At 52.9% G+C, this 27,408-nt stretch overlaps 11 protein-coding genes across 11 annotated transcripts; 7 read left to right on the forward strand and 4 right to left on the reverse strand.

Annotated features, from left to right (window-relative positions):
* Positions 1-307: 307 nt before the first annotated feature.
* N0V89_011747 (uncharacterized protein) lies at positions 308-1,589 on the reverse strand (the record flags this gene model as incomplete). Its single annotated transcript, XM_056220474.1, has 4 exons — positions 308-990; positions 1,043-1,295; positions 1,343-1,367; positions 1,414-1,589. 4 exons carry the CDS (start codon positions 1,587-1,589, stop codon positions 308-310), a joined length of 1,137 nt encoding a protein of 378 aa, XP_056065777.1.
* A 1,244-nt stretch (positions 1,590-2,833) lies between these two features.
* Positions 2,834-3,643, forward strand: YTH1 (RNA-binding component of cleavage and polyadenylation factor; the record flags this gene model as incomplete). The annotated part of the gene is made up of 2 exons (XM_056220475.1): positions 2,834-3,045; positions 3,100-3,643. The coding sequence occupies 2 exons, from the start codon at positions 2,834-2,836 to the stop codon at positions 3,641-3,643; spliced, it is 756 nt and encodes a 251-aa protein (XP_056065778.1).
* Positions 3,644-4,590: 947 nt separating this feature from the next.
* N0V89_011749 (uncharacterized protein) lies at positions 4,591-6,717 on the reverse strand (the record flags this gene model as incomplete). Its single annotated transcript, XM_056220476.1, has 3 exons — positions 4,591-5,243; positions 5,303-6,129; positions 6,185-6,717. 3 exons carry the CDS (start codon positions 6,715-6,717, stop codon positions 4,591-4,593), a joined length of 2,013 nt encoding a protein of 670 aa, XP_056065779.1.
* Positions 6,718-7,385: 668 nt separating this feature from the next.
* On the reverse strand, positions 7,386-8,565 carry N0V89_011750 (uncharacterized protein; the record flags this gene model as incomplete). The annotated part of the gene is made up of 2 exons (XM_056220477.1): positions 7,386-8,389; positions 8,445-8,565. The coding sequence occupies 2 exons, from the start codon at positions 8,563-8,565 to the stop codon at positions 7,386-7,388; spliced, it is 1,125 nt and encodes a 374-aa protein (XP_056065780.1).
* Positions 8,566-11,869: 3,304 nt separating this feature from the next.
* N0V89_011751 (uncharacterized protein) lies at positions 11,870-14,512 on the reverse strand (the record flags this gene model as incomplete). The annotated part of the gene is given in 3 exon segments (XM_056220478.1): positions 11,870-13,140; positions 13,160-13,964; positions 14,135-14,512. 3 exon segments carry the CDS (start codon positions 14,510-14,512, stop codon positions 11,870-11,872), a joined length of 2,454 nt encoding a protein of 817 aa, XP_056065781.1.
* Positions 14,513-15,674: 1,162 nt separating this feature from the next.
* On the forward strand, positions 15,675-16,824 carry RPE1 (RIBULOSE-phosphate 3-epimerase; the record flags this gene model as incomplete). The annotated part of the gene is made up of 3 exons (XM_056220479.1): positions 15,675-15,779; positions 15,831-16,217; positions 16,558-16,824. 3 exons carry the CDS (start codon positions 15,675-15,677, stop codon positions 16,822-16,824), a joined length of 759 nt encoding a protein of 252 aa, XP_056065782.1.
* Positions 16,825-17,340: 516 nt separating this feature from the next.
* Positions 17,341-17,722, forward strand: LSM2 (U6 snRNA-associated Sm-like protein LSm2; the record flags this gene model as incomplete). The annotated part of the gene is made up of 2 exons (XM_056220480.1): positions 17,341-17,505; positions 17,588-17,722. 2 exons carry the CDS (start codon positions 17,341-17,343, stop codon positions 17,720-17,722), a joined length of 300 nt encoding a protein of 99 aa, XP_056065783.1.
* A 1,446-nt stretch (positions 17,723-19,168) lies between these two features.
* N0V89_011754 (uncharacterized protein) lies at positions 19,169-19,729 on the forward strand (the record flags this gene model as incomplete). The annotated part of the gene is made up of 2 exons (XM_056220481.1): positions 19,169-19,177; positions 19,304-19,729. The coding sequence occupies 2 exons, from the start codon at positions 19,169-19,171 to the stop codon at positions 19,727-19,729; spliced, it is 435 nt and encodes a 144-aa protein (XP_056065784.1).
* Positions 19,730-20,392: 663 nt separating this feature from the next.
* On the forward strand, positions 20,393-21,501 carry N0V89_011755 (uncharacterized protein; the record flags this gene model as incomplete). The annotated part of the gene is made up of 2 exons (XM_056220482.1): positions 20,393-20,926; positions 20,983-21,501. The coding sequence occupies 2 exons, from the start codon at positions 20,393-20,395 to the stop codon at positions 21,499-21,501; spliced, it is 1,053 nt and encodes a 350-aa protein (XP_056065785.1).
* An 804-nt stretch (positions 21,502-22,305) lies between these two features.
* On the forward strand, positions 22,306-24,827 carry N0V89_011756 (uncharacterized protein; the record flags this gene model as incomplete). The annotated part of the gene is made up of 2 exons (XM_056220483.1): positions 22,306-24,094; positions 24,811-24,827. 2 exons carry the CDS (start codon positions 22,306-22,308, stop codon positions 24,825-24,827), a joined length of 1,806 nt encoding a protein of 601 aa, XP_056065786.1.
* A 552-nt stretch (positions 24,828-25,379) lies between these two features.
* On the forward strand, positions 25,380-27,076 carry N0V89_011757 (uncharacterized protein; the record flags this gene model as incomplete). The annotated part of the gene is made up of 2 exons (XM_056220484.1): positions 25,380-26,402; positions 26,456-27,076. The coding sequence occupies 2 exons, from the start codon at positions 25,380-25,382 to the stop codon at positions 27,074-27,076; spliced, it is 1,644 nt and encodes a 547-aa protein (XP_056065787.1).
* Positions 27,077-27,408: the final 332 nt, after the last annotated feature.

The following is a 27,408-nucleotide window of genomic DNA, read 5'->3' on the forward strand; positions in this document are numbered from 1 at the left end:
AGGAAGGGCAGGTACGAATGCGGGGTTGCGCGGCGCAATATCGACAATGAAGGTGAGGTTATCCCTCGAGCTTGGGCCCGAAGCTGTGTCCAGATCATAGCCTCAAATCTCGGCCAATCAGCGTGCAGAAACGCCGCTCTTCCTCCGCCTTCGCATCCATGGTGGAGTCGTGCGCACCTCACGCGGGGGATGCGTAGAACATGGCGCTTGTTGAACTAATTACATCGACGTATCGCTATGCTATCCTTTTTTTTGCGCCATGTCGCGCCTGCAGATGCCTTCCGAGGCCTGCTGCAACCCAAACACCTCACTGCGGGAACAGTCCGAGGAATCCGTTATACACCAAGCTCCTGTCCTTCCTTGTATGCCCACTCGCGTCTCCAGTTCCCGTCCAATAAAACAGACCCGCCAGCCCATTCTGCCGCACATATCCCGCTTTCATCTGGACGGTGCGCGGGGTATCGTATGTAACGAACCCGCCATCTCCGCCCACGCAGTACGCCGCGCCAATCTGCTCGTCCACATACTCCGTTGCGCCTGGTCGTGGTAGATCTTGGTACTCAAATGTACCCTCCTCGCCCGCATGGCCATTGTAGGAATGCCCGACTCCCTTTGTCCCGGTAAACGAGCGCCCATATGCTGGTACGCCTAATAGGATCTTGTTCTGCGGCACCCCCTGGCGCACCATGTACGACACAGCTGAATGGCATGAGATAGCTGCATCAGGGGAGTGTGGACTCCGCGGAGTGAACAATTGCGCATGGTGTCCGCATTTCTTTACCCATGAGCCAGAGAAATCGTAGGACATCAGGTTGACCATGTCGAGATAGTGGGCCGCGTGTCCGAGATTGATGTGCTGGAGAGCCCATTCGCCGGCAGGGAGCGCCGAGGTCAGGGTATATTGGGGTGCAGGCAGATAAGCTCTGAGAGTGGCTAACAGGTGTATATAGTCTGAGCCTTCTTGTGCATTTGAGGGATGCTCCCAGTCGACTGATGACGAGTCAGTTGTGGTGGATTGTAAATCTGAAAGAGGATAACACACTGTCGATGCCGTCTATTCCGAATTGCTGTACCAGTGCTAGGGCAGTCTGTCCGAATCGGTCGCGGCTATGTTGGTGGCGGGCAACTTCAGCGAAGGGCTCACTTCCCTTGCCACCTCCGCCTACGGACAAGACGACTCGGAGACGATTGTATCTCTTTTTGATTTGAGCAAAGGAGTTCAGGCAGCCTGTTGTTTCCGGGATGCCGTCTGCACCAGGGACCTTGATTTGGGCATCTGCCCACTCATCGCTGAGCTGTAGAAATTAGTCGAGCACGTACTGGCACGTGAAGGACGACATACATAAACGGTGCCGTCCGGCTTCACCCTGTAAAGTAGTCAGCAGAGCAATCGCGAATGCGGGGAGGTCTTACCAAGCAAAGGCATAGAAGACGTGAGAGATAACGTCAAAGTTGAGTGACACAGGTGGCTGGTTGCGGTATATCCGCCAATTCGGATAGTACACAGCGTTGGAGTACATTTTCCCTGGAGGTTGCGAGAAAATGATGTTGTGGTGTGAGTAAGGTACAGCTGCGGGAGCTCGGCTCATGGTCGGTGGGTCTAGCGTTAGTTGCAGCTCTAAGCCTGCATGTCAGAGCATAAACTTGAAAGCAGACAATGATCGCAAGACGTTCGAGCATTTTAAATACGACTGAGCCGAAAAGAGTGCGTATGCGATTGTGTTTTTGGTAGTACGAATCTGGGGTATGGCACATGGTTCGTATTCCTGCAATCCTCGCAATGAGGATCGTAGTACAGGTGCGAGGATCGACAAAAAGCTGTCATTGGCGATGGTCTTACGGAGGCGTACACAGTGGATTAGGAGTGGTTGCCCCGGGTATATGCCTCGTCTCGAACCTCCTTTTGCTACGAAGATGAGTATGCTTATTCTTAAACGGACCGATTTGATGCGTAAAGACGCCCTGACCGATTGGAGGGTGAGAGGCACAAAGACAGATTGATTGGGTAAATGGTATAGCGATCCTTCAAATAGCTCTGATGTTCTGGATCTGACAGCAACCAGCATGGTCTGCTTCCGTATGTTGATGTCTGCTGGCGATGAGGTCCTTGTTAGCGGGAGCGCCCTCTCATAGGCTAGATAGGTATCCGAGCCGCAGGTGCAGGACCTGACATGTTGCATGGACCCAGAGCTGTGGGTATAAGGTTTGGAGAACTTGAATACGAGCAGATGTAAGGTTTACTACTGGCTGTTTACACGCGGGACCGGCAGCCGTGCCAGTGGTGATGGTCGAAAAGGTTGACTTGCATGCAGAGCCAGTGGCATGATATATGCAAATGTCACGAGACTCTGCTGATAAGCGGCCCGTGGCTGGGGAATCAAACGGCCGGCTTCCCCTCACCGCTTGCTCGTGTCTTGTTGGCGATGAGGTTTCTGGTTACACAAAGGGAAGCTGACAGCGTCAGTGGCAGCGAGTCGCGTTAAGATGCCGATCTTATGGGCTAGACTGATGTCCGATCACGTTGACAAATTCGGAGGCAAACTCCGATGTCGTCGCTTTCAAGCCGTTGCATTGCATGCATGGAAACTCGATCCGCGCGGCAGCTAGCGGCGGGAATAGCCGAGGGTTCGATCGCGCACGTGATATGGCTTGGCGCGCTCACGCTAGAATGTTGAGCAGCAGAGTGCGAGCTTACTATCGCTACGAATCCTCAACGTCCTGCTGAGAGATCGCCGGCAAGTTTGTCATCTGAAGCTTCTCGAACACCAGTCACTGTCAGAAAGACCGGTATAAATTCTCGACCACCTTTTTGAGCTCGCGCGACAGCTTCACAATGACGGACGCGCGAAGTGCCACTCCGCCAGACCAGGCCATGGCGCAGACGGCGAAGACGACGTACGACTTCAACTTCAGTGACTTCTTGCGACGAGAATACCGTTTCGGCTTGGACCCGGAGCGCCCGCAATGTAAGGCATATATGCAGGGACATTGTCCTCTGGGCAACCGCTGTCCGGACAAGCATCAGGTATCTTCATCATACAACAAGTACGCATACACGGTCGCTCTCACTTAAGAAACACCAGCTAACAGCAAGATCAGTCTCGTCTGCAAGCACTGGCTACGCGGTTTATGCAAGAAAGGCGAAACCTGCGAATTCCTTCACGAGTACAATCTCCGTCGCATGCCCGAATGCTCCTACTACGCACGTACGCAGACATGCTCCAACGGTGACGACTGTCTATACCTCCACATCGACCCAGAAGCGAAACGTCCCGCGTGCCCCCACTACGACCGTGGATTCTGCCCGCTCGGCCCGCAATGCGCACTCAAGCACAACAAGAAAGCCAACATATGTCGTTTTTATCTCGCTGGCTTCTGCCCGGAAGGTCCAGCCTGCAAGCACGGCGCTCACCCTCGATTTCCGACTGATCTAAAGAAGCCGGAGGTTCGCGTGGAGAAGACGCCCGAACAGCTAGAGCAGGAGCGGCTGGAGAGGGAAGCCGAGCGGGAGAGGGAAGACCGTGAAGACCGTGAGCAGCAAGAGCGGAATCCTCATCATGCAGGCGGGCACAAACAAGGAGGCCGGTGGAACAAGGGTGGCCGAGGGCGAGGAAGAAGAGGACGTGGGCGCGGTAACTTCTGATCTCCAAGCATGCAGTCGCATGTATGATCATCTTATGTTCTTGCCCTTGCTGATCCTGCCTTTGCTAGGGCCAACGCGAAGCAAGATGGGACTCTAAGGGGAAATTCGGACTCGAATTTACAACAAACGTAAACGGGAATTCTGCGCGCTACATCCGGAATCAAGGATGGTTTTAAGATTGAGAAGCTGCTCTTCGGGAATAGCACCACTTGGGATATCGAGAAGACACGCCTGCGAGATTCACCATGTCAACTACTGGCCTTGCAATCGTTCATCCGGTCATCGATGTTCCAGCAGTCCAGTCTTTGCGTTCGAGTCACGTACATCATTACTACGTATTCTTTGTTTGTCGGGTCATATGCTCCAGCATGGGGGGTTATCAGTGGGACTATACCACCCTACGAGACCATTTTGGCTGGTCTCAAACAGGTTCACATTATCAACGCTTGGTATGCGGACCGCTGCGAACAGCTAGTTCCACCTACGGCATTAATTTCGGTGGCCCATTATTCATTTCACGGCCGATTTACTACTCGTCAGCCCCAAAACCCGGTCGATCTCTGTGTGCGCGAGATCTTAGCATTGCACGACAGGTTTCGTGGAGAAATTGATTTGGTCACGATCCTGCCGCTTTAGGCCACTGGTGCATGGTGCATGCATGGTGGCGGAACGTTATACCCCTCCATTTTCAGCTGCTGGACAGATCGTCGAGTGCTCTGGTGGACGAATGCATACGAAGACGGAGAGAAACGGGTGTTATACCTTCGGTACAATGAGGATTTTATCAAAGCCCTCATTTGTGATCACTGATGTTCTGACGTGTACTGTCGTGATGTACATGACTTCGATACGTGATCAGCCTGAAAATGTCTCCCTCGCTTTGTGACTTAATCTTCACACCAAAAGCATTTTTTTGAATATATCCGAGAAGGATCTTGATAAGCAGGTCAACCCACAATACTACTGAAGTACCGCGTCCGCATCGCCTTTGCTTCAGCCAGCCTAGACCCTGCATCATAAACTGCAAACGTAGACCCGCCCGTCCCCGTCCGCTTAAAACCAATCCTCTTAACATCAAGCCCCCTCTTCTCACTCTTCTCAGAAAAAAGCCCATCATCCGCGCGAGCAGACTGCTCGAACTTCTCGCGGTCAAACAGCGCAGCCGCAAGCCCCGCTACCCCCAACCTCATCTGCGTCTGATGCACGTCCGGACTCGCAAGTCTCATAGCCCAGATGGCTAACCCCAGGCCTAACAGCGCGAATCCTACGTTGGCAACCACAAGCGTCCAGAGCGCTGCAACAGGTAGTCTCGTGACGACCTTCGAGCTCCGCACTTGCGCGAGGAGACTCGCACGGCTACTCAGCTGCGACGCAAGGGGGAATGAATACGCGCTACTCATCCCGATCTCAAACGCGCGAATGAACGCCGAAGGCGACCTCCTCGATTCCGGCCCCGTGGACAGATCCTGAAAGACGTTGGCCAGCGTGCCGATGAAGCGCGTACCGGGCATACTAGCCATGCCGGCCGTGGACCCATTGCTAGGCGCTTTAGTGAGAGAAGTAACACGCCCCCCTGATTTGACGTAGGTCATATCCCAGACTATATATATGCATCAGTACACGCGTGTCTGTATATAAAGTCAAGCTATAGCTACGTACCCGTGACGTTGCACAGCATCAACGTGAAAGCACCGAGGACATCGTGTTTCCATATCCTGCTATCATTTCGAAACGCAGGAGGTAAGTTTTCAAAGTCTGCTTGCTGCGCGAAGGGGAGTTTCCTGAGCGCTAGGACAGACCACGGGTTGCGGAATATCTCATCTGCGGTCTCGTTCTGGATGGCTGCCAAGATATCCGTGTTAGAAAGGCCGTTGGGAGTTTCCATGAAGTTGGTCAGGAAAGGCGGGCTTTCCGCAGCGTACTTGTGGAAGTTGAGCATGTGCGTTTTGGTGTTGTGGCTTGTTAGGTTGCCGGTGAGGGAGAGTCCGGAGCGATTCTGAGTGCATGTGAAGGGGACTAGTAGGATGGGGCTGCCTGATCCGTCTTTCACGTTGGTGATTGGTGAAGCAACATCGCATCCGCCTTCAGCAATGGCTGCACATGTGGCTGAGACGCCGAAGCTGGTGGCTTTGTAGTCTTCGTTCGAATCCGCATTCGCTGGTCCAATGACAGCAAACTGCACACCATCCGAGTTCGTGAAGTTCAGCGTTTCATGTTGGTCCGAGACGGTGTTCTTCATGTCCTGGATGGTAGTTGTGTTAGTAGGGGCGAGCGAAGTGGCGTCATTGTTTGGCGCTGGCTGCGCGGTGATAGCGCAACCCCAAAAGCTTTTGGGTCCGAGAGGGCCATTGGAAGGTCTGTCCAGGCACCATGGTGCGATCTGCCGGCTGTATTGGCGGGAAGTGGGAGAAAGTGGCTGGACTTGGATGAGGTTGACGGATTCGGCAGCGATGTGGAAGTATACATCTGCGACCTGAACCAAAAGACTAGAGAACATCCGTCAATGCTATATTAAAGGGATGAGGGTAATGGGATGTATACCTCGCAACAATACTAACAAGCAACACCATGATACTCGTGTTCAAAATTGAGGACGAATGCTTCCCGCCTTCTTTCTCCCGCTCTTTCTTCCAAAACACCCTTTTCCCCTTCTCAGCTGCCATATCCCACAACACCATGATCTCAGCATTCAGTACCCTTAGCAACACACTCATCTGATGCGGACTCGGCAAATTATTTTGCTCCTCCGTCTCACTCGCTCTCAGCAGCGCAGAAGCATTCGAGTACGACGCAAAAGCCATTAGAAAGCCCACTAGAGTAAAGCTGACAGTTGCCGACCATGAAGACACGAACGCTAGCTGTGCGGCTGAGAAGTCGATATAGTAGAAGGCTTTGGATGTGGTGTTAAGGGAAGAAGCTGGACATAGGTCTTGGGAGGCGCAAGTTGGGGTAATGAGGTTTGCGTAGACGATGTAGATGATGACGAGGGAGGAAATTAGCATCGGGGTGGTGACAATCAGGCAGTGGAGGATGATCTTTTGGGTGTAAGGCTCCCACGCCAAAGTCGGCTTCATGATGGCGATTCGAGGTGCAATGGTGCATCGCCATTCTGAACTTAGTGGAAAGTGATGGTACATATACCAAACCGAGCGTTAGGTTTGGCGTTGTTGCAGCATCTGCAGGCTGTCTTGCTGAGGTGATTGAGTTGGAAACCCGCTTTGCGCCCGCTTTGCCGTGCCACCTTCATCGTAAAATGGCTGCTACAGTTGCTCGAGTAGTGGCATGCTTCATGCCTCGCGTACAGCAGTCACTTTCATTCTATTCGTCAATTGGGTTGTTTGTGGCTGAACACTAACCGAAGTTGGTGCGGTAGGGACATACCCGGTAATTGACCGTTGCATGAATGTCTCAGATGTGTAACTCGGGCACTTGGGGGCGCAGAACTCACTATGCCCAACAAGTATCCAAGTGGATAAAGATTCTTTGGACACCTGAAATAAGAAGTGGGGGCACGAGTATGGTGGGCCTGATGGATGCAGGTACCGTCACTGGAGTTACTGCTATGCGAGCCTGGGGAACGAACGACGGCGTCGAGAGCATTATGTTTGGTGCACGATGTCGGAGAGCGGCCGAATAAAGAAGTTATGTTGTTGATTAGATAGTTCGATGCTGCGAATATATATGTACGATGAGCTGGGAGCTACAACTCACCAGGCGGCCAAGAATGAAAATCGCGTGCGAGCTATCGAACCACCCAACTCGGAGGTGATTCGGCCGCAAGACTCCCCGGTAACTCTTTTGGACTTGATGGCTTCCTCAATGGCCTGCCATCAAGCTCAGCTCCTCGATCCCACGGCTGCGCAGTCTGTCCGGAAACCTCCATGACAGCTCCACTATCAAGCTCAGTCACACCTGGCTTGTCAGCGCCTGATAGAGGCTTCCCATCGGCCTCCGACATTTTGTTCGTCGTTTCAGTTCCCCCCGTCACATCAGATATGCGTGGATCGGCGGCACTCAGGTTGGATGTTCGACCTGCAGCAGCGCCGTTCGTCAGAGGTGCGTCCTTCTTGTCACCCTTCTCGACTTCGGTGGCGGTAGCAGCAGCTTGAGATTGTCGACGTTTCCGGCGGCGAAGTAGGAATGCTGCTATTATGGCGATGAGGAGAAGGACTGCGACTGTGATACCGACACCGATTCCTATCTTCGCACCGGATGCAAGACCTGAGCTACCATCGCTTGAGCCTCCATTATTCGAACCGCCGTTGTTTGAGCCGCCGTTATTCGAGCCACCGTTGTTCGAGCCGCTACCGCTGGTCGATGTGCCACTACTCGTTGATCCCGTCCGCGACGCCGTTGCGCTTCTCCCTGAACCTGAGGCTGAACCTCCTTGTGTGGCGCTCCCTGCACCAGTCTGACTTCCAGTCTGACTTGCACTCGAGCCACCGCCACTGGTACCTGATGCTCCAGCGGACGCTGATCCAGTTTCTGCTGGCGACGAGTCGCTAGTCGGGTCTCCACTGGGAACATGACCTGTCTCGAACTTGATGCTCTCGCCGGTACCTGTGGGCAAGGAGGCGAAAAGCGCAAGAGTGGCAGCGTCTGAGAATGCCGTCGGTGTGAACTTTGCCACTTCGGTACAACTGCAGAATGAACCGGGTTGGAGCGTAGACGGGTTCCCTTCTTGTGAACACGCGCCCCAGACACCTTCGTCGTCGTCACAGCGGGTAAGTGCTATCCATGGCTGATCTAGATGACGTTAGAACTGAGCAGCGAGTGGGACGTTATCTGGGTGAGTGTTTACCTATGCCTTTCTTATCTGGACAGCTTTTGTCCTTGTAGTCCGGGTCGGTACATCCAGCTTGGTAGGTCAACTGGGAGCCATACCCACTACCATGCACTCCAAAGCACGCGTTATCGGCCATGCAATTGTCCCCGGCTCCACAGCATGTCTGAAAGCCAAACGCTGTATTTCCGCATGGTATGAAGCTGTCATCTAGCTTCTCTCCTGCTTTGGTATAGCACGTGCCATTGCTGACGAGGATGTCTAGGTCGCTCATCATGTAGTCGTATCGCAATTCATGGGATGTCGTGAGATCTTAACAAAACTGGAGAACCGATACGAAGGAATCGAGGTTCGAGACCTGTTTCGAAAGAAAGGAGTTCAATGAGGTCCATATGACGTCGTAACTTATTCCCATGTCGAAGGAGCAGATCATGTTCGTAACCCTGCAGTTTAGGCCAACCGAGGGTATATTGCAATTAAGCGACCGTTACCCCAAACAGTGCCAAGATTAATATAGCCATTATGGGTATCTCTAGATATCGACTGCCACGGACTAGAGTTTCTCTATGGCAGACTGAACGTTCAAAGGTATTACTTCAGGAACATCCTCCCAGCCGTCTCGCAATACCATCTAACGCGATACTGCAGCTAATCGTGACACGAGGATATATGGCGAGCTGGAATACCTGTCTTCGCTGCGTAGCGCGTCACTATTGACCTCGAAGCCATGCTTTTGGTACTACTTCGAAGACACCTCGCTGCTATGTTGGCAAAGTGGTGCCTCGAGCGACCGATTTGCGTAGATACTCGTAACATGACAGGAGGCATTGTCCTTGTAGTGGACAGCCTATGGCGTTCCTGATGCTTGAAAGTTACCGTCCCAGGGAGAAGCAGGCCGCTGACCTATATTACTGTCGTGATAGCTCGTCCTCATAATTATGTGTTCATCAATTCGTCGATGGTCGTATTCTCCGCTCATTGGCCCAATTCTGAGCGTATGGAGCGCCGTATTAACGCATTCAGGTGATAGATTCCTTGGAGTCATTTCTCCAAAAGGTTGCCAACGTGCCCTGGCTGCTACTCGCTCTGACGGTAGCAACCGGCGTCGGCGCCCTCGGCGCCAGGACAATCCTTCCATTTTCCAGCTCGATGATTGCCACTTCACTACCGTCGTCTGCACTAGGTGTAGTAGTTCTAGTCCGTCTCGAATGTTCCAATGTTCTCGGATACACATCGTCTTCCGTAAGTTCTGGGACGCTTTCGATACCGAGGCGTGAGTGTAGTCGGTTGGGCACAACCCATGCGATCGCTATGGAGATTGACCTGCGTTGTATCGGGAGATTTGCTACGATGATGCAGATGGAGATCTCGTTGATTCCCCAGATACCTAGGTCGGCTATATCATAGAACGGTTCGCTAGAATGAAGCCATCGGTGCAACACATAGATCTTGACGACAGATGATGAAGTGCCACTATGCGCCTATTAGACCAGCGCCATACGGAGGCTCGGATTTCTTACACGAGAGCGAGGAGGAACATCAACCTCACTTTGAAGCGCATCAGCTTCGTAAGGTTTGCCTGTCTGAAGTATACGAGCGGTGCAGAAGCGTAGACCTGCCTATCGTCAGTCCACGTACTTTCGCGGCCTGCTACCTACTCACCAAGTCTGTGCATATATTCGAGACTATTTGCGCATACTCAGCGACCGTGCTGATCATTATGGGCCAACACTCGGGCACGACTCCTGGATGCCAGCGGAAGTAGTACGGTCGGCATGACGCGAAATGCAACAGAAGTGGCATGACCAGATTGAATATGACCACGATCAGTGTGACAATCCACATGATGATTCTGAACTTTCGCGAGAAGTTGAGTGCTAAGAGGTAGGTGCACACAGACAGCTTGACGAGAAACATTGCGTACATCTGCAAGCAACCGGAGATGAACTGGAAGTGTATGAAGGTGTAGATGCGGTCCGATGTCCAAAAGGGATCTGCGGCGAGCCGTCCGGTACCCGCATGCACGGTGCGAATGATAAAAGGAATATTACAGACGAAGCTCATGGCCTGGAGGATATCAGCTCAGTGTTCACTCTGCTAGTAGCATCTTGTTTCGCGCACTGGTGACCTACGGTTCCTGCCAGCATCAACCAGTCGCTGCAGCCCATCCCAGGACTGACCCGAAATCGCACGACCAGTCTCCAGATCGTGGAGAGCATAGTGATGACTGACATCGCAATGGCGACTCTGATCAACTCCCCACCCTTGCTCGGCCATTGCTCTGCGTTAATCGTCGTGGTCATCGTAGTTCCATCAGAAAGGACATTCAGACGCATAAACCTGGCGTGAATAGAAAGGAAGAGAGAGAGCGTCAGCTGAGTGAACAGCTCGCGCAACGACGCATCTGAATCATCGAGGGGTCGAAGCAAACGCGACGTGCTCGTAGACGGCGAGCAAGTCGGCGAGCGTGGATCTGTCTATTCCGCATGGAGATGCGACAATGCCCTGCAAAGCTTCCTTCCTGGATCCTGATCGCGAGGTTGGACCAACCACCGCTGCGCTTGGAATCCTTCGTGGCTTTGCGGACCACTGTACGCGTTCCCACGCGGGAGAAACGCCCTGGCCACCCTAATCTCTCGTAGAAACGTGGTGCATGAGTGGCTTCGCCTGGTGCGAACGATGCGGCTGCGCGACGGATGCGGGAGGGTAACGGCGCGTTGCCGTGCCCGAGATTGCGCTGCAACCCTTCTGGCTCCGCGCTGAGAGCGCGAAGGCGATCGTTTTATCGAATGTCGCACTTCAACATCATCGTCGTCACACGACTATCTACTTCTTTCACGAAGTGTGGTGAGTGGTGGAGACATGCCCGAAGGTAGTGGGGTGTACCCAGCCGTGCCAGCATCCCGACCCTGCGGCCCCAAAATGCAGCCAGAGCTTTTGTCCAATTATACGCACGCTGAGGAGCCAAAGTGTTGGACCCAGATCGACCCGGCAGACTTCCAACACGAACGCAATGTCCTTCCGCCACAAACATGAGCTTGGTGCGTCTCCAGCATTTGGGGAACTGATTTGTGGGGCCTCCTCTTGCATGATGCATTCTTATCGACACTTGACGAGAGCCTGGCATATTATGTCTTCATCGATAGCATCTCCACGGAGTTCGGTTCCTTCTCGGCAACATCGAAAGGAGAGTGATACGTTTTCCCATGCTCGCATGTCATTCTCATTGCTACCGTGTACTATCTACGATCCAGTATCAACAAAAGAAAACCATAGCGACGTGGTATCACCCTCACCCATCCCAATCTGTCCGTTCCCATCAACCTCCCACCCATGTCGAAGATCCCAAGAAAGCCGAAGCCCCAACACCATGCTAAAGCGCGAAAACTCATGAATCGAGCCAATTTGAAACCGGATCACCCTCTATACACAGCGCAGGACTTCTACTTCCTCGCAAATCCCGTCAAGTACCTCCATCCACTACCTGCCCCAGCTCCTTCCTCGAGCGCCTGCACCACCCCCTCCAACAACCTCTCCTGCTCTTTGCCCATCTCAACTTGCAACCTCAACATCCACTTCTCCCAGTACCAACTCCCCACAATCCCCGTCATCATCGCCGCATCAACAGTCGTGCCCCACACGGGCGCGTCCGTCTCTATGACCTCGCCCTCAGGACTGATACTCCGCTCTGTGGCTGCCTTAGAAGGAAGCACAGGCAGCGTCTCTTTCCAATTTGCTGCTGTCTTGCCCATGGGAAGAACCATCCACATCCTTTGCACGTCGCGGAAGCCAGCCTTGCGGAGACGCGGCAGGAAGGACTTTGTAGGCGCGGCGTCGTATCCGCGCGTCTTGAGGTTGAAGCCGAACTCCACGCCGAGAGCTTGGGCGTGGCGCCCTGCATGGATGATGTCTGCATCCAGCAGTGCGAATTCGAGGATGCCGCCGGGCTTCAGGCATCGGAAGCACTCCTTCAGGCACAGGTCGTACTCGTCCATTGAGCGGCCTAATGGCTTGTCGGTTTTGAGGAGCTCGTGGAGGGTACGGGCGGAGACTACGTCAAAGTGGCCGCTGGGGAAGGGCAGGGTCCAGAGGTTGGGCACTGTGGTGTGCTTGTGGTTGGAGGGTCCAGTGACGTTGCAGGTGAGGTTGTGCCCGGCGCTGTAGACTGTTGTAACCGTCGCGTATGGGTAGTCGTAGGCTACATCCCATGCCCAATCGTTAGTTGGCACGCCGCCGACGTCGAGGATCTTAGGGATGCTTGTCCGGCGGACGATCTTAGCGGAGGGCTTGCTGAGCAGTTTGCCGCCGTTGAGTTGTCGGAGTGCCTGTAGGACCCAGCAGATTGGCAGCATTTGGTCGAGAGCCTGGCGTTCCATCTGAGCACGAGCGATGCGTTCTTTCAGCACGGTCGGGTCGTTGACATAAAATTCAGACACAGGTCGTGGGGGCGCTGGTCGTACTGGGTTGGTGAGTTCGAACTTGCCCAGAAGCTGATCTCGATGCGACCTGGGGTTGCATCGCCGGTGCACATGCATGGCCTCTGCGCGGGTCTGGCGATGGATGTAGACATCCATCCTTCGTGTCCGCTGTCGAAGGAATTCAAAGCCCTGAACGTATGTAACGATCTTCTTCGGTTCTTCCTCCTCCTTGGGTGATTGGAGTGGCTCTTCAGCGAACTTCACCGACTTCTTGATTGTCTTGTCGATAGAGTTGCCTCGGCTGTGGATGCCGACAGAGAGGCTGGGGGGAGCTGATGATGTCCATATCTCGAAGTGCAGCTTGCAATTCTTCTTGTTCCTCTAGCCAATGACCCGTCCGTTCGATATTTGCAGAGGAAAGCTTCTGAAGTTCTACGTGGTAGTTCTCGTTGTACTGGAAGATCGTCTTGGCTGGGTGGATCTCAGAGACCTCCACTGCTTCTTCGGCCTCACCAAGCATAACTGGCCTAGAGGTCGGTAGGCCATCATCGAAGCCATCGAGCGTTGAGCCTGCTAGCATAATGGCATGCTGGGCAGGGGTCATTCGCTGGAATGCCCACGGAAGTGAGTAAAATTTCTCAGCCGTCGACGTGTTGGGAATCGACTCATCGCGTTTCGGCAAGCTCCACGTATGCCGAGTAGTAGGCTGGAGTGATGAGAAGAACCCACCGGGTGAAGGCACTGAGAGTGCCGACACTGGTGTGTTACCGGATGAATTTTGATTGATGCCTGAGGGAATCCTCAAGTTGAGCATCGGGCGAACCTCTCTCATCTCACCTTCGCTTCCATCATTGCCACGTGATGGCTGCCGCTCCGGTGATGAACCTCTTGACGAGTCTCGTGATCGAGAAAGGTGACGAAGGGTTGCTAGTGCTTGGTCGTCAAGCTGTACAGGTGCCCACGAGTCGACACTGCTGATGCTTACGCGTTTGTGAGTCTCAGGCGTCGAGGGGCAGCTTAACTTGTCCATCTCTTCCGAAGTCAGGCTCCCGTCCAGGGAAGGTGCGGCCGAGCGAGCCGGCACCGAGAGGTTGTGCGACGTGATCAGTGACAAGGCTTGCTTCGATGGGGTGAGCAGTTGAGATGGCGTGTGAGAGGGTGCGCTGACATTGCACTCTTGAGCTTTTCTATTGTCGGCCAAGCGGAAGGGGATGGGATGATGAGAGAAGGATAACGACTACGACTTGTGCGCGCTATCTGCTTGACCGAAGCAGATGCGTGAAGGGGTACTTCTGCTTCGTCGTCTGTGACGTCGTACAGAGAGTCGAAGTCGCTGTCGGCACTGCTTGCGCGGTACGATGCAGGGTACGTCGAGGAGGGGTAGGCGTATCTGGGCGACGGGACTGGCGACGGCTTCATCATCTCGAGTAAGGGCGCAGGTGCCTTTGGAAGAGCGAAGTCTCGGCAACTCTGAGGAGAGTCGGCACTAGGCTGATATGTCGAAGTGGTGGAGAACCTTGGCGTGAAGTAGTACCGTGGGATGGTGCCTTCGTCATCGACGACATTAAGAGTGTGTCTCTCGTCCAGCGGAGACACAGGATATTGAGGGAAGTTGGCAGTGCCAATGGCTGCAGATGCGTATGCTGCAGTGGGGAGTATCTCTGGCATACTGTATATTGGGCTGATGTGAGCTCCGCCTCGTGCTATAATTAAAGAATGTGTATACTGGGAATCCGAGCTTGGGTCTTTGGCGAGGTCAAAAGATAAACTATTAACAGGAAAGGAATGCAGATGGAATTAACGGGCGATAACCCTGGCTGATCAACAGCTCGGTGATAGAAATGAAACGCTTCGGTCGACGAAGCGGCGGCGTGGTAGAAAGCTCGGGGGGGAGTGAGAATAAGATGCCAGGAAACGACAGCACCGCGAGCGCGCGCCGAGCCATGGTATGTATATTTCGCACGTAGCCGCGCCCGCGTCGACAGACATGTTGGCCAGCAGGTAGTGGCGTTCGAGAACGCGATGCTGGTCCCCACCGTCCACTCGCAAAGCGGCCACCATGTGGGTGGAGAGGCGATAGCGGCTCAAGGACGGCCACGACATAGCGACCGCATCTTCTCGTGCGTGGTTGGCCAGCGTGCTGTACGACGCTGTACACGCGAACATGGGCAGTCGTCGGGGTGTTCACGCTTTGGGACGTGGGCGCCTCTGGGGGCTGGATGACTGGCCGGCCAGGCGAAGGCGGATTGGACGGATGTTTGTTAAGCGCCGTCGTGGCTATTTTGGGCCACCTCGCGAGGATCGAATCTCGTGACAGGCCCAATCGCCGTGCTGTACGGCGTAGCACAGCATAGTCGCCGATAGGCTCGATGGAGAAGGCGTTCGCAGCTCGCAATATTGTTTTTCAGTCGCCTGTAAGACTGAGGCGAGGCTGGACAGCGTTCTGCTTCTGATCTCACGTGAAATGTCTCCGGTATTGCACCCAGCCACAACACGAGGCACAAAAGCAGATGACGGTAAGCCTGGAGATTGAGAATAAGACCTATGTTTGAATCACCGATCTTATCTCGCAAAGGGGCGGCGAAACAGGGACAGAAACAGAACGATGAATGAGCAGAGTGTTTGCGGTGCGCATGAAGAGGTTCGAAACAGACAGCCGCGGGGCAGTCCGAAGTGGGGTCGGCGTGACGCCGCTCGAGCTCCCGATGTCAACACCACGCAGCCAGGCCGAATAATCACACTTCTGTTTCCCACATCGTCCACTCGCCATTGACCTTCTACGTCATTTGCCGTTTTCGATACAGCTTCCCCTTCGCTCAGAGCCGCCGTCATGTCGCCGCCCGCCATCATCGCGCCTTCCATCCTATCCGCCGACTTCGCAGAGCTGGGCAGAGCATGCTCTGACACCATTAACCAGGGCGCCGATTGGCTTCATGTTCGTCTCCAAGAGCTTGCGCCTGCATGAAATGACATTGACGCGTTCCAGGTAGACATCATGGACGGCCACTTCGTCCCAAACATGACCTTCGGCGCCCCGGTCGTCACCAAGATTCGTACTCACGTCGACCGTCCTGCTGCCGCTCATGGCCGCGGCACCTTCGATTGCCACATGATGATCGCCGAGCCCAAGCGGTGGGTCCGCGACTTCAAGAAGGCCGGATGTGATCTGTACTGTTTCCACTACGAGGCCGCCGTTGGTTCGACTGCCGCCGATTCGCCTTCTGGCACCTCCTCCGCAAAGACTTCGCCCAAGGAATTGATCAGCTTCATACATAGCGAAGGACTGCAGGCTGGCATCGCGATAAAGCCAAAGACTCCTGTCGATGTGCTCTGGGAAATCCTGGACAACCCTGTGAAGGAGGAAGTACCTGACGTAAGTGGATACCCTTTCCAACTACTCCTCTGTCACTTGCTGGGAAAGAAGAGCCGGCGCCATACAGGATATGGATGATATGGATGGTCTGGAAGGCGGCTGTCATTCTTGGCTTGCAGGGCTGAAGACGGCCGTTCAGTCAGCCAGCGCTTAAGCATGCAAACATTGCACCCTTAACGCCCGACTACCCGCCTCTTCCCCTACAAAAGGGGAATACTTCCGACGTGCACCAAACATCCAAAGCCTAGCCGACATCCTCCCTGACATGCTATGACTCTTCTACCCGCTGGCTTCCTAGTATCACTACATCTCACGAAACAACTTGGCTAAAATCAGATAGATGGTCCTTGTCATGACAGTCGAGCCTGGTTTCGGCGGCCAGTCGTTCATGGCTGATCAGCTTCCCAAGGTTACAGCGCTCCGCCAGAAATATCCCAACATGCACATTGAGGTCGACGGCGGCTTATCTGAGAAGACTATTGACCAGGCAGCAGACGCCGGCGCCAACGTCATCGTTGCAGGAAGCGCTGTATTCGGGGCAGCTGACCCAGGCCAAGTAATCAAGAAGCTCAGGGATGCAGTCGACTCGAGAAGAGGGAAGTTGTAAATGAGATATGACTTGTAGATTGATTTGTATGTAATGCCGACCACGAAGTGATGAAGAAGATAGACAAAAGCATTTCAAAGATCAATTATTCGCACAACATGTACATACTGGTGATCCGAGTGATGATTATCTCAGCTAGGAAAGCGATAAGAAACACTGTCTTCGTTCACAGAGTAGCCTTCGGACGACCCATGTCGAGGTGCAGATGAAGGGAGGCAATGACACGTGATGTCGGCGGAACTTCGGTAAGGCAGGCGCGACCCCACGCGGTCTGAGCTCGAATCGGAGCCCCAAGCTTCGCGACATTGACAACCGCTTCGACGTCAGCACTGCTACTATTGCCCTTGCGCCCATCGCAATCCTCGGTCCCGAAAATGCTATTCTTCAGGTACGTCTAGCGGTGCCGAGCTCAACTCGCACTTCAATATACCCAGACGCGACCTGCAAAGGTCGATAACGCACACGGCGCAAACAAGAACATTTAGGATCGTGGCACGAGAGAAAAGGACATTGCTAATGATTATCGCGTACAGCTTCTTTAAGACGCTTGTAGACTCTGAGATCACGGTCGAACTCAAGAACGAAGTGTGCATACGCGGAACGTTGAAGAGCGTGGATCAATACCTGAACATCAAGCTGGACAATGCGGAGGCGACAGACGAGCTGAAATGGCCACATCTGGTATGCAATGCACTCACAATCTTCTTGTGGTGCCCAACTCGGCCGATGACATTATGTGGCATTGAACGCTGACCATGCGCAGTGCTCGACGAAAGACATGTTCATTCGAGGTTCCGTCGTCCGATACGTACACCTGCCTAGTGGCGCCGTCGACACAGCACTACTGGAGGACGCGACGAGGAGAGAGGCGGAATCTGCGAAGAACAAGGCGAAGTGAGATAGTGATGGAATCGGATAAATTAGCGTAAGCCATGGCGCGAAGTGTACCCTGTGGCCAACAAAGAACAATTGCAAAAGTTGGGACATCGAACCACACACGACAGGAGTCGAGCGGCTCAGGAAGAAGGACCGGCGGGAGTCGCGGTGCTAGCACTCGACACAAAGGGCGACGATGGCCAAGTATCGATGCGTCAGTTGAGCATGAAATATACCCAATGAATGATGGTCACTTTTGGACCCAGACACAATTCCACTAAATTGCTTTATCCCGCGCTTCACTAACTTCCTGCCAGCCGCGCGATGCGAAATACTTGCGGTAACTTCCAGGCATTCTGTCTTAGATCGCCTACTATGGACTGTTGCTTCCGGCCTCAGCTTAAGACACGGGGCTCCGGGCGGCCTTCCGGGCACCACTCAATACTTTTACTGTTCTCATTACAGCCCCGATCTACGTTTTATTTTTATTTTTTCATGTGAAGAACATGCAACGCTGTGCTCCCATCGCATTATCACATTCCGTGACGAGTCTTGGGGTGAACCTTTTTCGTATGGTCTCAGCCTCAGTGGTTGGTTGATGATCATCATTATCACACTTCTCTTTTTGGTTCCGGATTCGCCGGGAAGGGTTTCTCCTGTCACATAGGTGTGCCCGATTGCGCCGGCATACGAGCGGCGTTTGCACCGAAGGTGTGGTCATCCAGCATTCGGCACCAGCCGTAGATACCCCTCATGCTTGATGCAAGCTATGCTCCGTCGTCTAGCTTGGTCATCTTGCATGTTAGATTTCTTGAAGCTGTATGCCCCTTCATGTCATCCTCATCTCCCTCCTGATTTCAAGGCTTGTAGCCGACGCTTTATACACTCTGAGCGGCTGCAGCAAATATCATCTCGCTCATGGAGGCAGCGGTGTACTCCACCACCATTGATGTCGCTGTACTACCTTCTACGTTGATCGTGAGCGTCGTCAGCGCTGAGGAGGTATCGTTGGGTAGTAGAGGTGGGAGTGACGGTGAGCATTGATACTAAATACCTTCCCTCGTGCTCTGCTGAGTCTCCCGGCGCTCAGTGTTCGGTGTTATCCTTCCTTCTCCTCAAGGTAACCCAGTCGTTTCATTGCATGTCTTTACGTGTCTTGAGCTGAACATAAAGCAGTGACAGACACTATCTTGCAGACCACTTGGATCACTGTCATCAATACGCAACCGGAAAATGCCTCCAAAGGAACGCAAGATACTCTGTCAGTCTCCACCGGTACTGCAGGTCTGCAAATCAGCATTCCTTCCCTCGCAACGCCAGAACAACCGGTTCAGACTTCCATGACGCCAATAATCACTACGAGTGAAGTTCCCAATGCAGCACCTCAGCTGGGCGCCGACCCTCCCCTGAGCGATCCCGCTCTTCCATGCTCTATCAACACCGCTCCGCTCAGTATGTGCATTTCCAAATGACAAACGTAAAAACACTGTGCTGAACAAGTGACAGATCAACAGCGATCATCGTACGAGGAGTGTCAAAGAACGGTAGCACCGGGAGGTATCTGTTGCCTGCCTTTCGTATCAGATCCATCAGATCTTCCCAGCGCAACAGTTCCGACCACTCCAGCTTCCGCACTAGCCTCCTCAACCAGCACTCCGCCGTCTTCTTCAAGCACGACTTCATCATTCCCAACCGCACTCTCATCACCACCAACATCGTTCTCATCCCCACTCCCACCCCCATCCCCGTCTCTACCCTTTCCACCAGCCTCCGCCACACCGCAGTCATCCACTGCGCCCTCCCCATGCCCACGGAAATCGTGCCTCCCAAACACAAAACTCCTATCCTCCCCATCCTCATTCCCTGCGCTCTCGCCGCCGTCGGCATCGTCGCCTTCGCCATTTGGTGGACAATGTGGCGGAGCCGCGGACAACGTCAGCGACTGCCTTCGTCTGTCGATATGGAACCTAAGGTTATCGGTGGGCAGAAGGTTTTAAAGCAGGAACTTCACGATAACGACGCCGTTTAAACGGGGAATTCAGCAGATGGGGAGAAAGGAAAAGGCAACCAAGGGTGAGGGTGAGGGGAAGACAGCGTGGAAGGGCGGGTATCGGAAGTATAGGGAGAGTGGGGCACCGGGAAGTGGGCTGTTGGGGAAGGGGGTGTAGAGGGCAGTCTGGAGCGGTGAATCTTTTTCGGGGGCAGGATTGAGATGGGTTGTTCTCGGCGAAGACTTGAAGAGGGATAGACGGACGGGTTCTGTCGCTGGGAGAGCGGACAGGTGTGAACGCTTTTGGGTGCTTTCGATTCAACGTGAGTCGAGCTCACGTCGAATTTTGATATCATAGGTGTCTCAACTTGATGTATGTTTGAGCCCCGAACAGATGCATTGCTTCCAATGTTGGTTGCTGCGCGAGGATCAAGCTGACGACGCTGAGGTACAGCAACATTAGGGAATAATCGTAAATACAAGGCGTCTGCCTATTGCAATCGCGTGAGCAGCGCGTTTGCACCTCATCTCGCTACCAAACAAGGGAAGGTAAGTACGGCTTCCTCATTCACCAGTCACGTATCCTCGCGAACGCACCCCGCTTCAAAAAACGGCTTTAATTCTCTACAACCCTTTTCTTTCCTGTGTCGTCGCCGCCGATCTCTCACGCTCCACCGCGAGTCGCACAGCTCGCTATCCAAAATGGCCTTAACCCCCGGACCATGTGTTTTGACTACGAACACCGCCCTTGGTCCTGTCACCCCGCCTGATCCAACGCTGTCCGTCCCAGAACCGTGTTGGTGGCTCAAGAGCAGCTCGACTTTGACGACTATCCCGAGTTCGACGACTATCGCGATAGTGTTTTCCCAGCCGGTCACGACTACAACGACTGAGGTTCCCCTGTCATATGCGATCACTAGCTATCCCAGCGGCGGTGCGTCTATCGAGAACCCCTCAGAATCCTGCAAAGGCTTCCGCGTCAACGCAGAGTGCGTCCCATATCAGGTATGGCTAGATCTATACTCTAAAGCCTTTCCCGCTTTCATCACAACCCTTGCCTCCCCCCATGCACAGCCTAATCCAGGATACAAAGCACCTGGCGTGAACATTGACGGACCGAATGATTGGTGCTTCGGATTCACGGTCAATGGTCATTGCTGGGAGATGAGCGATTTTTTGGCGAAACTAGGGAATGCGACAGGGAATGCAAGTGTTCCAGTATCAACTGCAACGGTGGTGAGTGATCGCTTGTCCTTGCCCATGTTGATTCGATACTGCTGACGATCCCGCAGACCGCCGCGCCTTCCGCGACCATATCTCGCAGCCGAAAGCTTGGCTTCCTTGCTCTTCCTCTTGCGATTGTCGCCCTTGCCGCGATCGGTGCATGGTTCTTCTGGGGTCGGCGGCAGAAGAAGGAAGAGAAGGACAAGGAGTCTGGTCGCACGAAACCTTTGCCGCCTCCCGCTGTATCGACTACAAACCCGCTTGCACATCACACTCCGACGCACACCATTGACCAGCTCTACGGGCGTCCGGGTTTGGACATAGAGCGAGACGAGCCGGCATTGATGGAGTACGAAGACTTGAAGACGAAGGGCAAATGGACTGGTCAGACCTATGGGGAGGTGGACGAAGAGAAGCAGAAGCAGGGATCTAGGTACTTGAAGAATGGGGTGAAGATCTTTGACGAGAGGCATCAGAGGAGATCAAGGGAGAGGGAGAGCATGGCGAGGCGCAGTGCTGGGGAGGGTCCGACCAGGGTTTTGACGGAAGATGAGAGGGATGAGATCCTGTTCCAGCCAGTGAGATAGGTTCAAGGTGAGTCTGGAGTCGTAATACACGGTATCAAAGGAATACCGCGGGCCAAAAGTGTGTTATGGAACTAACCGCCACACCCAGAGAGCGACCGGTCCACGAGATAGCGGAAGTTTCTGCTTCAGAGTGCTTGCTCATCTGGCATTCCAAGGTCGGTAAAGCAACTCCGAACGACCGGTATATGCTGCTTCGTATTCCACACACATCCCCATGAACAGACTGTCCTACTCATAACCATTCACAAGTCACTCACGCAGGTCCGCCTGGGAGTTCTAGAGTCTTGACCTTGATGTGGACTAGTTTCTGTTCTATTGTGTGTGGTAAGTAGATTTCTAGGGGTGCGAGTCAAAATTGCAGGCAAACTATAGCCAGACTCCAATAGCACATCGTCCACGAATCAACCTTGCCTAGAAGCAACAAATTCATGCAGCTAACAGTGACGGATATTTCACGTCAGTGGACTTTGATGTCCGTAGTGAAAGAAAACCACAATCGACAAATTGTAGATGAAGGGCTCAAGTATAGAACCAAAAGTGCGTAAGTTAGAGTGTGTACTCCAAGTAGTGCGCTGCACAGAGCGTTTCGATCTGGTACTTCAAGATGGTAGCGAAGCACCCAGTGCCTTGTTGACGAGCTCGCACGGTATGATTGGTTGTTAGTTTTACATAAGTGTCATCCTATTCGCTTGCGCTCTGAGAGGCCGCCCGCACTTGCCCTCTGTGATCGATGGTGCCTTTCACAACCCAGCTACGTCAGAACCGAGCATCCTATGCTATCCTGTATATGATTATCACAAAAGCATGTCTCACTATTTTGAAAAGCCACCATACGAAGAATTGAACGACCGCATGGGCCGGATCGAGGGTTCACTTGATGATCTTCACGAGCGCATGGGTCGAATTGACAAGGCTATCCACAAGATATTGGACCATCTAGGGGTGGACAGTCAAGACCAGCATGCTCGTGCTGTACGAACCAATCTCACGACGACGGACACCGAAGCTCCGCATGCCCGACAGGCTACGCTTGCCAAGGATGCACTCTCCCTGTCTAACCCTGTCACAATCAATGGACCGTACCCGTACACCACTCTAGAACCTACCAAGTCACAGATTCGGATCCTAGAACTGTATTACGACATCAGCTTCACCGATCCAATTCGGGCGTCTCTCAAGATCATAAGCCTAGACGAACCCAAGGTGTCTGCCATCAAACATTCGAAGCCAGCTGCGTCCGCCTTCACAGCATTGTCTTACTGTTGGGGTACTCCAATCAAGGATCATACCATCAATCTGGACGGATATCAACTTCCAATCACGCAAAGCCTTGATTCAGCCCTACGACATCTCCGAAACTTTTACATGGATGGCATATCAGTCTGGGAGAAGTATCTTTGGATCGACCAACTGTGTATCAATCAAAGCGATGTTGATGAGAGAAGCAGCCAGGTTTCACTCATGAGACGCATATACAAGAAAGCGCATAATGTCCATGTCTGGCTAGGCGACGAGTCAGATACCAGTCACACAGCAATCGACTTGTTGACCATTCTTGGAGCGCCACCTAAAGATGCTCCTGGAGAAGCAATCCACTATCCTTCGCTTACTGAGCCAGAGGTCGCTCTCAAATGGAAAGCCCTGGCGTCATTTTTCGGAAGACCCTGGTTCGAGCGAGTGTGGATCAGACAAGAAATCGCCCTTCATGACAAGGTTCTACTTTCATGTGGTGAAAAAGTCTTCGACATAGGTATCCTAGAGCGTGCTTTATTAATGGTAAAATACGTGAAGGGTCTGGGATACGGCAACCCTACGATGAACGAGGGGATCACCTCAGAAGCTGCTGCGACACTACCGTGGGATTACCACCCGTGGAAGTTACTAGAGCTCAGAACTGCTACAGGTTGTGGCTCCAACTGGGTACGTCTAGGCACGCTCCTTCTAGACGCGAGGGGGTGCAAAGCAACAGATGCGCGCGACATGGTGTTTTCCGTTATTGGCTTGGCTGATCCCAACGTATTTCGATTTGTACCTGATTATCGAAGCGACGTACGCAATATCTACATCACGGCCACTAAGGAGGTGTTGAGACAAAAATGGGGATTACATATACTCTCAGCGTGCCAAAATCCAGAGAGGAAGCATGGTCTACCTTCTTGGGTACCAAACTCAGCGGACGCCTGGCGCTGTTTGCCTTTCAAACCGATTGAGGACATGGGCTCCGACCAAGAGCCCCCGTTCAAATCGGATGTTGTTCTCACAGCGGACATACAAGTGCGGGATGAAATCCTCATATTAAGGGGCGGACTGATAGATGAAATTAGTCATGTTTCTCCAGAAACAGTAGACAGCACATCAGCCACAGCTGAGATCGAAGACGTATACGAGTCATGGCTAGATCTCGTAGAGAAGGTAGCTTCCAGCAGTGATTTGCCGCATAGGTTGGATCTCGAAGTATACAGACAGGACACGACACGTGACGGCCTCGAGGCACGGAAAGCCTGGATTCGCTTGCTTTCGGTACTGCTTGACCAAGCAGAAGATCTAGACGGATTCAATGTCGATCGTCCCAGCAAGCAAACGCTTAATATGCGTTCGTGGCACCAGTATCAGCCCGGACCGAACTACAACTTATCACGATCGCATCTGCTTCCGGCTAACTTCTCCATTGATAATCTTCATTCAAATCATAGAGTGCATAGTGCAATGTTGACAAACTGCGTTGGCCGCCGCTTTTGCATCACTCAGAGGGGTATGGTCGCCTTGGTACCTGAAGATGCCAAAGCTGGATCTACGATAGCGATATTCCGAGACGCACCATTTCCATTTGTGCTTGGGAAACCAGACGACCAAGGGCATCGAGTCCTAGTTGGTGATGCATTCGTGCCGCGCTATCAACATAAAGCGCTACGAAGGCCCCAAAGACTAACTCAGACGCAAAGGAAACAATTGGGGTTGCCCAAATTCAGCATGAAAACTTTGATAAGTTTATGTTAAAAGGAAGGTAGCTCATACAAACGCAAGTCAATCTACGGCAACCATTAACACTACTGGCATGCGTCTCTTACAAGGTAGCTATTACACGCTACCAAAATACTATAAGTCCGTCGCTTACTACGTTTCCTTTTTATCGCTAAACATCGTAACAGTTGTTCCAATCTCGAGTTTTAAGAATGATAAAACATACTTGCTTTACATCGCAATAGGACATTGCTCGTACGGTCACTCTCATTTACAGATCCGCTTCTTCCGCCCTTTTGCCTGAGTAATCCAATGAAGCTACCAAATGGACGCTAATGCCCCTCATAGGAATCACGTCGGTCTGACCATGGCATATGTCGTAGTTTCTTTTGGGCCATCGAGCTTGACCCGGAAGACTGTTGACACTTGGCGCACCATTTATTGATCCTTCGCGAGATGCCCGGTATGTGCTTCTGGTCCACAGTGGCTTTCGATCCAGAGTGGCCGACACCAAAACTTAGACTGGCTCTTGCGCCAACGTAAGATAGGGTCATGTAATATCAGGTCAAAACTTTGAACGCGCATTACAGAGCGAGTCATCCTAGGCTACCTCGTCAGCTTACAAGCTTACAGCCAACAGCCCAATGTCTTGACACGGGGGCCTAAAATCTAGCCCAAACGAAGTTCGGTTTGTTGTGTCGGCCACTGTGATCCACATCCATCACCATGCGGGGAGGGCCCCACTTGCATTAGCGCGAGGTCTAGGTCCCTCGGCTCAGGGCAACGAGTACACATGTGGCGCCTACCCTTCGATCCTACATCTCACCCGTACCACGCCCGTGGAATCTCTTACCATCCACCTGGGTCCATAATCCTCCGTCTCACCAACTCGTTAACGCCCCTCGCCTTGTCGCACAATGGCAGGACACACTCTGCGCCACCCCACACTAGACTGCACCATCCGCGGCAAGCCCTCAACATCAACAGTGCAATTTCGAAACCTTAAGTATGCGACAATACCTGGAAGATGGCAAGATTCGGTCATAAACACCAAGCTACCCCACGATGTAGATGGCGTATATGACGCAACTCAGTTCGGTCCATCCTGTCCCTTCAGCCGCGCGGCTCAGGCATGGGACCTCACTCTTGTTGGAACAGATGTGACCATGCCAATGGAAGAAGGAATCCAAGAACCGATGGACGAGTTTTCTTGTCTGCATGTTAACGTCACTGTCCCCAAAGACCATCTCGAGAGAGCGGCTCAAGGCGAACAACTACCAGTATTCGTCTGGATCCACGGCGGCGGCCTGAGCTTTGGCAGCAACAACTGGCCGCAGTACAACCTCACTCGTTTTGTAGAGCGCAGTATTGAGATTGGCAAACCGGTCATCGGTGTGGCGATTAATTATCGTGTTGGCATCTTGGGTTTTCTTGCGAGCAGTGAGTTGGGTATCGATGGCAACTTTGGGTATAAGGATCAAGTCATGGCGTTCAAGTGGATCAAGAAACACATTGCAGGCTTTGGCGGTGATCCAAACCAGATTACTGCTTCGGGAGAGTCCGCGGGTGGGATTTCGCTGTCGACATTGCTTTGCGTGGATACTGGGCGTGAGGCACTGTTTGACAAAGTCGTGATCATGAGCGGGGACGCAACATTGCGAAAATCGAGAGTCAGATCATGGCATGATATGATGTATCAGGACCAATTGAAATTCCTTGGCCTCCAGCAGGTAGGTGCGGAGCAAAGAAAGAAGCAGCTGAGAGAGATGGATGCTATGGAGATGGTGAACAAACTCCCGATGGCGCAGTATTACTGTGCATGTGTGGATGGTAAGTTCCTCAAAAAGAATATCTCGCTTGATGTGATGGCCGATGGAGCGCAAGAGGAGCACAAGCCCGCTTGGTGTAAAGAGTTTGTGATTGGCGACACTAGACACGACGTAAGTCAATTCGCTCCTCAAGAAAGCTCAAGTTCGGTCTAATTAGTACACAGGGTACCGTCCTCCACAGTAGAGTCCTAGCCCTTCCCAACGCTTTCGACAAGTTAAAAGCCTCCTGCGCACAGCATCTCACCACCTCCGAAACCACCGCCCTACTGTCTGCGTACAGCCTTCCCGCATCGACCCCACAGCTGGAACTCCGGACCCTGAACGAACTAATCTCCGACCTACGCTTCTACATCCCTATTCTCGCCGTTCATTCAGGATGGAGATCTACACGCCCCAGCGAATGCAGCTTCCGATACCATTTCCACGTGGCTAACCCAGTAAAAGGCGAGTTCACGGGCTTGGCCTCACATGAATTTGATGTGGCCCTACTCCTGGGCAATTACTCAAAACACTTGGATAAAGCAACCAACAACGCAGCATTGCACATGACGGACCAGTGGATCAAGTATGTAAGCGGTGAACCATGGAGTGAACCTGGAAAGGTAGTTGTCATAGGAGCGGACGGAATTGCCCAGGTGGATGAACGTGATTACGATGTCAGCTTCAGAGGAGGTAACGGTAAAGTGCTCTTGTCGCTTGGCTTGGAAAAGTGCTGGAAAGTTGCGGAAGCATGGCAAGGCGTGCGGGCCGAGGCGAAGGGAAGTGGCACACATGAGAAGCTCTGAATGAGTTTCATTGCCGCAATCCCCATAGTCGTCACGGGAGACCTACATTCAAGGAGCGTTAGCTGAGAAGTTTCTCATTGGGGAACATCTCACAAGAACGCTGCAGGGAATAAGCTCGCCAATGAGCCTGTTCTGGAAGGTGGGGCGCACCATTCCATATATGAATCGTCCCTTCACAGTGACCGTCCAGTCCAAGACTTCCAAGATGATTTCCATTCGCCTTGTTATCTCTTTCCTCTTCATAGGCGCAGTAATTCACATTTGTAGACGACTCCATCGCAACTATTCAGCCCTTGGCCCCCTTCGTTTCCCAGGCCCAACGGTCGGAAAAC

The sequence above is a fragment of the Didymosphaeria variabile genome (genome assembly GCF_027946475.1).
Source record: "Didymosphaeria variabile strain IMI 356815 chromosome Unknown scaffold_9, whole genome shotgun sequence".
In the NCBI taxonomy this organism is placed as follows: domain Eukaryota; kingdom Fungi; phylum Ascomycota; class Dothideomycetes; order Pleosporales; family Didymosphaeriaceae; genus Didymosphaeria; species Didymosphaeria variabile.